At 45.4% G+C, this 8,771-nt stretch overlaps 1 protein-coding gene across 1 annotated transcript; it reads left to right on the top strand.

Annotated features, from left to right (window-relative positions):
* Positions 1 to 788: 788 nt before the first annotated feature.
* Positions 789 to 2,555, top strand: LOC310797234 (uncharacterized protein). Its single transcript, XM_083659590.1, has 2 exons — positions 789 to 865; positions 983 to 2,555. Exons 1-2 carry the CDS (start codon positions 848 to 850, stop codon positions 2,246 to 2,248), a joined length of 1,284 nt encoding a protein of 427 aa, XP_083515716.1. The 5' UTR covers positions 789 to 847; the 3' UTR covers positions 2,249 to 2,555.
* Positions 2,556 to 8,771: the final 6,216 nt, after the last annotated feature.

Genomic DNA, 8,771 nt, shown 5'->3' on the forward strand with positions numbered 1-8,771 from the left:
AGTAGCAAATGTTTACAAACACACCAGCACATTATTATTGTTATTAATGTTACAGTCCTGGTCCAGTCACTTATCATCTCCCGCCTGGACTACTGCAACGTGCTTCTGGCCGGCCTACCTGCCTCTGACATCCAACCGCTTCAGCTCATTCAGAACGCTGCAGCCCGTCTGGTATTCAACCAACCCAAATTCTCTCATGTCACTCCTCTTCCGAGACCTTCACTGGCTTCCCATCTCGGCACGCATTAAATTCAAGACACTGGTACTGGCCTACAGGGCAGTACACCAGACAGCCCCTCGGTACTTACAATCTATGGTCAGGCTCCAAACCTCTCACCGCTCCCTCCGCTCCTCCACCAGCGCAGGACGCCTCGCCCCTCCTCCGCTACGGGGGCTCAAAAGTCGCTCATCCCGTTCGCGACTCTTCTCGTCCCTGGCACCACAATGGTGGAACGAGCTCCCACCTTCGGTCAGGACGGCCGAATCACTGCCGATCTTTCGGAAAAGACTAAAGACTCACCTTTTCAGGCTCCATCTGGGCCCTTCTTGAACTAACATCTTTCTCTCGCTCTAAAAAAAAAATACCATTATTCCTTCAGAAGTTGTAGCTGTCATAGACTGTTGTTGCATAGTTGATTTCTCTATTGCTGACTAAAATGTGTTATTGTAAGTCGCTTTGGATAAAAGTGTCGTCTGCCAAATGATGTAATGTAAATGTACAGTATTATTATTGTTGTTGTTGTTTCTTTGTGTGGGCGTTCTCTGTCTTACCGTCTGTTTTGATCATGTCAGAGCTGATTGGCAGGAAGAGAGACATCTGGCAGAGGAGGAGAGGAACACTGTCAAGATGAATCCTTCAGGAGAGGTGAGAAAAAATATCACTGATGTTGCAACACACACACACACACACTCACACACACACACACACACACACAGTCTCTCTGTCCTGATTCTTTCTTTGTATCTTTCTCTATGGAAACAGACAGGCACCAGTGGACCCAGACGTCATCGTTGTGATCAGTGTGACAAAACATTCACAAAACTTCATCTGTTGAAGCGTCATCAGAAAGTTCACTCAGGAGAGAAGCCTTACTCCTGTCAGGAGTGTGGACACTCTTTCAGTCAGTCAGAATACCTAAAATCACACCAACGCATACACACTGGAGAGAAACCTTACAGCTGTGACCAATGTGGGAGCAGGTTCAGGCAGTTAGGTCACCTAAAAAGACACCAACACATCCACACTGGAGATAAACCCTACAGCTGTGACCAATGTGGGAGCAGCTTCAGTCAGCTAGGTACCCTAACAAGACACCAACACATCCACACTGGAGCTAAACCCTACAGCTGTGACCAATGTGGGAGCAGCTTCAGGGAATTAGGTCACCTAACAACACACCAACGCATCCACACTGGAGCTAAACCCTACAGCTGTGACCAATGTGGGAGCAGCTTCAGTCAGTTAGGTAACCTAACAAGACACCAACACATCCACACTGGAGATAAACCCTACAGCTGTGACCAATGCGGGAGCAGCTTCAGTCTGTTAGGTAACCTAAAAAAACACCAACGCATTCACACTGGAGCTAAACCCTACAGCTGTGACCAATGTGGGAGCAGCTTCAGAGATTTAGGTCACCTAACAACACACCAACGCATCCACACTGGAGAGAAACCCTACAGCTGTGACCAATGTGGGAGCAGCTTCAGTCAGTTAGGTAACCTAAAATCACACCAACGCATACACACTGGAGCTAAACCCTACAGCTGTGACCAATGTGGGAGCAGCTTCAGTCACTTAGTTACCCTAACAAGACACCAACGCATTCACACTGGAGTTAAACCCTACAGCTGTGACCAATGTGGGAGCAGATTCAATGAGTTAGGTACCCTAACAAAACACCAGCGCATTCACACTGGAGCTAAACCCTACAGCTGTGACCAATGTGGGAGCAGCTTCAGGGAGTTAAATCACCTAACAACACACCAACGCATCCACACTGGAGCTAAACCCTACAGCTGTGACCAATGTGGGAGGAGCTTCAGTCAGTTAGGTAACCTAACAACACACCAACGCATCCACACTGGAGCTAAACCCTACAGCTGTGACCAATGTGGGAGCAGCTTCAGTCGGTTAGGTACCCTAACAACACACCAACGCATACACACTGGAACAGGCTACTGGTGCGATGGCTGTAAGAGAACGTTCACTCGGTCTGATAGTCTGAAGAAACACCGCTGCATCTAAGCACCTGCTGAAGAGCACCTCCACTGTCTGCCACTCAGTGTTCAGAAAAGAAAAAAAGACAGTGTTCAGACACACAACAGATGATCAGTTTTCAGTTTTAATTGTTTCTGCTCTGTAGGCTATGTGTTTTTTTCTTTTATTTTCTGAAGTTGCTGCTGTTTAAATGTTTGAAGATATATTTGTAAAATCCTGCAGTTGCAGTGGAAAATAGTAACTGCATACAGCAAAGAAAAATAGAATCTAGATAAGAGATGGGAGTTTCTGTGAGGCCAAAATACCTGAGTGAAGTGTTTTTGAAGTCTGTTGAAAAAGGTCAGTACTGAGTTTTATGTTTTTTATTTTTTTAAATGTGTTTACATTGGTTTGTATATTGATTGTCCTGCAAGTAGGTGTGTGTAGCAGAAGAGTTACCATTCACTTCAACTGTTGAGGATGATGGAACTGTGTTGAAAGCAGCTGTGAAGTGCTGGAATAAAGCAACATGTTCTTTTCTCACATCTGCGCCATTCAGTTTCTGCAACTGCAAGTATTGAGAGAGTGTGTGTGTGTGTGTGTGCAGAGATGGGCAGTATTTTAAATACATGTATTTTAAATACGTATTTTAAATACATTTATGTATTTTGTATTTGGCTGGACCGAGAAAAACAAGATGTAATTTGTATCCAAATACTTTCAGACCTTGTATTTTGTGTATTTTAAATACATAAAATACTTTTTTTTGATGTTATGTCATTTTATTTTAAGATTGACACATTTTTAACATTGACACAGGTTTAAACTGTGGAATAAAGAAATATGCAATGTGACATGTCACTTCTACTCTGCCTCTGATTGGCTTACCCTCAGAACAAACTCAGCCATGCACAAATCAGAGGCAGAGTAGGGTGGGTCTTGAGTCAGACTTCACATCGAATCTTCACCTAAACTAGTAATGAAGCCTCGTGTTGGTGGAAATTCCCCCAGAGAGAAATTACTAATATAAATATGATGATTCAATATTGCATGCATTGGCCTATCTGCAAATGAAATTGTTTACTGCATATTCAAACACAACTAATATAATCTTAATTAAAATTGGGTCACGATTGTGATGTCATCAGTGACAGGGTGCTGGCACACCAACGGGAGCAATTTGCGGTTCAGTGTCCTGCCCAAGGACACTTTGACATGCAGACTGGAGGAGCTGGGAATCGAACCACCGTCCTCTTTTATCCAAAGTGATTAGTGGACGACCCGCTCTACCTCCTGAGCTACAGCCGCCCCTAATAATGTAATGCTTAAGGTGTGATGATTCAGTGACCATTCATCTTTGGTTTAAACTTGAACTAAAACAAAACTAACCCTAATAGTAGGCTACTTGAAAATAACTACTTTGTGCTGTGGATGAGAAATCACTGGTGGTTCGATTCCCGGCTCCTCCAGTCTGCATGTCAAAGTGTCCTTGGGCAAGATACTGAACCCCAAATTGCTCCCGTTGGTGTGCCAGCACCCTGGGTGGTAACCTGCCGCCATCGGTGTGTGAATGGGTGAATGTACCTACTGACTGTAAAGCGCTTTGGATAAAAGCGCTATATAAATGCAGGCCATTTACCATTTACCATTATTACCTTAAATAATGAATTTGCTTTAACTGGGTTTACTTTAGTTTATGGCACTGGTTCTCAAAGTGGGGTCCGGGGACACCCAGGGGTCCTTGAGGGGGTTCCAGGGTGTCCCTTGCAAAAAGGGGATAACTTATTTTCACTATAATTCCATAAGTAACACAATGACAGAATGTATTACTTTGATTTTGGTCGTAGGTTTCATACATTTTCTGTAAAACATCTAAAAGCAAAAACCGTATCCAATGGGGGACCCTGGGACCAAATCTTATCAAATGGGTGTCCGTGGTTAATTTGTGTCAATTTAAGGGGGCCTTGACGTGAAAAAGTTTGAGAACCTGGTTTATGGTACATAGCTTTACTTATCACCAGTTTAAAAATAGCCGGCTTCAAGTCTAAAATGAACAAAATTCATGAATGACTTCCTGCCATGTCAGTGTTGATGTGGTTTCATAGCAACAGTAACCAGGAAGTGCAGGGAGGATGAGCCATGTGTGGAGGCCAAGTAAGGCACATGCTGTAATGGTATGGATGAGTCTGTCCCAGAGAGCGGCCAGGAGGAACTAGTCAAGGGACAGGAAACCTCAACAGGGTCAGGACACATGATTGGTTGGATGGTTTGAGGTGTCTGACAAATCATCTCCCCTGGTAACAGGGTGCAAAATGAATCAGAAATCATGTGATGTGGCACTGTCTGGCACATGGATGGTGTTGAAGGAGGAGAATAACAAGCAAGCACTAAGCCCTATAGGCTTGTGTTTCACTCACACTCATAAAGGCTAAGCTCTTTGTAGCCCTGTTTCTCCCTGTAGTTGAAAGGAAGGAGGCCACTATTTCTCTCCTCATGCTCTATCACAGATGTGAAGGTAAGATGAAGCTCAAAATAGAGGATGAACTGAGCCTGACACGAGGATTTCCTGCTGCCGACAAGCTTCCAGCTGATGTCAGCTGATATCGTGTTATAACAGCTGATGTCAGCTGATATCGTGTTATATAACAGCCAAGATGAGACAGATATTGACGCTCTACCAAAACATCACATCTGGACATTTTGCCTTCCTACATCAATAATTGACAACAGGGGATCATTAAAATAGCTAAATGTGAAATAAGACGCTTTGAAAGGGGAAAAAAGCAGAAGACAAGCAGCCTCTGAAAGCTAAAGTCAATAGAAAGGGAAAGGCAAGTGTAAAAAAAAAACAAGGAAAGTCATCAAACAATTATGACTGTGCAGGGGAGAAGTATGACAGATGATGGAATGGGTTGTAATGTCTATGGACCACACATAGCCGACTCATGACTTTATTGCATATCATTGTCAACTCTCCCCTCCATCTTTTCATTCACCCTCAAAAATGCCATCAAGTCTGAAGATTCCCTGGTGGAAACTGCGGTTCCACTGGTGGAAACACCGGGATCTGGCTCGCCGCTGTTAGTTTCTTTGTAGTTGTTGTAGGTTCTGGTGCAATAGTAGGGGGAAGTTTGGAATACTGAACTTTCCCCCCCGCCAATATTTTATTTAAATTTGTTCTAAACACAAAGAAAAAACACGAACAGGCTCGGACAGAGAAAACAAAAAACAAAAACATGATCAACATTCAATATTACAACGTGGTGCTACAAACCGCTTAAGGTGCTTATGTACTTATAAGAGATATTGTCCAAAGGATCCCACGCAAGAGGTCCACGAGGAACCAGCCGGGCGAGACACCCGTCACCCCTAACCTCATCAAGGTAGGCCAGGAACCATGGCCAGGAACGGGTCCCAGCTGGCCGAGAATGTTTTGAGTGAGTTGGTCCTCAGGAACCTAAGTCTCTCCATCCGTATAGCGATACTGCACATTTTGGTGGTGTGGCAGCTGTGCGTATGAGGGAACGTACCAGGATTCTGGATATTGTGGATTCCCTGTTGTAGGTTATTTTGTGGTTATTGTAGTTTCGTGGTGCCACAGTAGGGTTCTGAGGATTGGTGGCAACAGATGTTGCAGGACACACAAGCAAGACTGGAATTCCCTGCCAGCGCATTGGGAGAACATGACATCCACCCTGCAGGAAAGCACAAAAGAGGTGACTCATTGATAGCTGCCATGAGTTTTAATTTAGAAAAATAAATTATCAATGCATTTTTCCAATGCAAAGGTTACCTCTTGAATCACATTGCAGCCATTGTAGGGAACCACCATGGCAAGTCCAAGGGAGTTCATACGCATGTTGTAGCCACAGGATGGAGGGACCTGAGCAAGAGGCAATGAAGCTGCACTTCCTGTGGGGGGAGAATGTGCAAGTGTGACACGATGCACAAGCTTTGGTCTCAACACACTTCATGTGAACATAGTCGACAAGAGGACCTTCTTGTTACTGTACCTCGATCCAGCACAAACTGTGATGATCCTCGTCCAAAAATATCTGAAACCTGAAATATGATATTTAAACATTAAAGTCACTGAGCATAATGAGTTTATCCTCACTTAAGTGGCAAGCACCCCTTCCTCCCCCCAGGGCCACTTAACATGTGCTGGAATCCTTCCAATTAAGATCCAATCACCTAAGAAACAGCTGTAGTAACTTGCTCAAGTCAACTTAATAAATGCCCTTTTAAGTTGATTTGCAAGTCATTAAGAATTCCTTATTTCCAGACACTTGAAAATACAGCAATAAAAAAAGGTTGACAAGAGCTACACTGCCAGACTGTAGCAAACTCATTTAGACTATACCTGCTTGATAAGCGGTTTCATCTTCCACAGAGGCTTTAGAAGAAACTTGCTCCATTTCAACAATGGAGAGTCAGTCAGTCAGTCAGTCAGTCAGTCAGTCAGTAAAACAGCACACAAAGCAGGAAGTGAACGCATGCTGAAAGCTAAATTGAAACATATCCATGGTCATGACGCTATGAGGCGCTATTGTCTCCCGGGCCAAAGAGTAGCAGGAGAAAAAGTAAAGGGAGAGAAGAAGAAGAAGAAGAAAGCGGGGGACCTCGCCACCCATTGGAGAAGGCGACCTATGAGACAGAGAGGAGACTGACATTAGGGAGTCTGCTTTGAAAACTGGTGGACACCCCTTTCCATACATACTATCTCTCTCTCTCTCTCTCTCTCTCTCTCTCTCATTCTCTCTTACTCGCTCACCCACTCTCTCCCCCTCCCTCCTCCTGCATCCCCCCTCCCTGGGAAAACAGGCACAACAAATTAGCCTTCTTTTGTGGGCGGGCCTGGGGAGGAGGACACTTGGACAGCCCTCAGAGTGTCCGCCCGGAGTTCCCATGGACCCCTCTTGCCCCCTTCCCCTTTCAGCCGGCGAGGAAGCGGCCATTGTGCCAGCACCTGTCTCTGAGGAAATTGGTAAAAGTGATGGCTTTGTTAGCCGTCACCACGACAACCAGGAGAAAAGAGTGCGGGGCCAGCGAGCAGGGATGCACGGGGAGGGGAGGGGGAGGGGAAGGGGAGGGAGGGAGGGGGGGGGGTGAGGGGGCGCAGCAATAGTAACGTGGTCGGGGGTAGCACTTGCATCATTTTTGGCTTTGTCGTTTATGTATCTGAGGATGCTTTTGTCTTAGTTGTGTGTGTGTGTGTGTGTGTGTGTGTGTGTGTGTGTGTGTGTGTGTGTGCGTGTGCATGCGTGCGTGTGTGTGTGTGTGTGTGTGTGTGTGTGTGTGTGCGTGTGTGTGCGTGCATGTGTGTGTGTGTGGTTCATGCATTAAGCTTGTCAGTCACAACCAGTATAGGAATGTCAGGGCGTTCTGACCATGTCTCCCTCTCCCATGCGTGTGTGTGTGTGTGTGTGTGTGTGTGTGTGTGTTGTGTGCGTGTGCGCGCGCGCATGTGCATGCGTGCGTGTGTGTGTGTGTGTGTGTGTGTGTGTGTGTGTGTGTGACACACTGTGACACACTGTGACATCCACCAGTGAAGCAAGACGGGCGCGTGAATAGCCTGAAAGCATGGAGGTCAGTCACATCATGTACACAGAATATCCCCCTCGGAGCAGACGACACACACTTTGTTTCTCTTACTAATTAAGCAGCAATGTTTCCATCTGATGTAGCTCAGATTTGCATGCTGCAAGTATCTGGGACATTATATAGCAGGAAACTGAGTAGAGAGAAGATGTATCTGGAACATTATATAGCAGGAAACTGAGTAGAGAGAAGATGTATCTGGAACATTATATAGCAGGAAACTGAGTAGAGAGAAGATGTATCTGGAACATTATATAGCAGGAAACTTAGTAGAGAGAAGATGTAGCCAATATCATCATCCTCAAGTCCAACTTTTCCTGTAGGATTCAAATGTTTGCTATTCATGTTTTATGTTCGGTTGAATCAGTTCTATATGCATGACAACATTCAAATAAACAATACCCAGACAGGAGGGCTTTTGTCATAAAGAGAGATAGTGAAATAATGATGCCATATAAAGTAAGTCACAGCAAACTTTGTCCTTAATGGCCCATTTCCACCGCAGGTAGTAGCCTTGTCCCGCTCCGCTCGACTCGATAAATGGTTTCATTCCACCGGTAAAAACCTGGACAGCCCGGGTTGAGTTGGGGTTGAGTCGTGCTACTTTTGGTCCCTGCTTCGTTGTGGTTCTAGGGCTGTGAACCCGGTACCATACGGTGACGTGAAAACATTGTAGACGACTGATTGGTCAGGCGGAATCGTGTTTACTCTGTCTATCTACTGACTGTCAATGCAATGCTGCATACCAGTTTAGTGGGGCTTACCTTCTCTTCTGTTATTTCCATCAGTCTTTTGTGTTGCTGCCTTCGCCTCTGGTGAAATAAAATCGTGGCGGTGGTTTCAATTGTTTTGAGAGAGAAAAAGTCTGCTGCTCAGGAAGCCCTTGTAGTTGAGTGCAGCGCTCCGCTAGGCCGCAGGCGGGTCTTTGGTGAAGCCGCGGTCTTGCCTGGTGAGAGGCCGCCGGGGTAGA

This window comes from Poromitra crassiceps (assembly GCF_964638095.1).
Source record: "Poromitra crassiceps genome assembly, chromosome: 23".
Taxonomy (NCBI): domain Eukaryota; kingdom Metazoa; phylum Chordata; class Actinopteri; order Beryciformes; family Melamphaidae; genus Poromitra; species Poromitra crassiceps.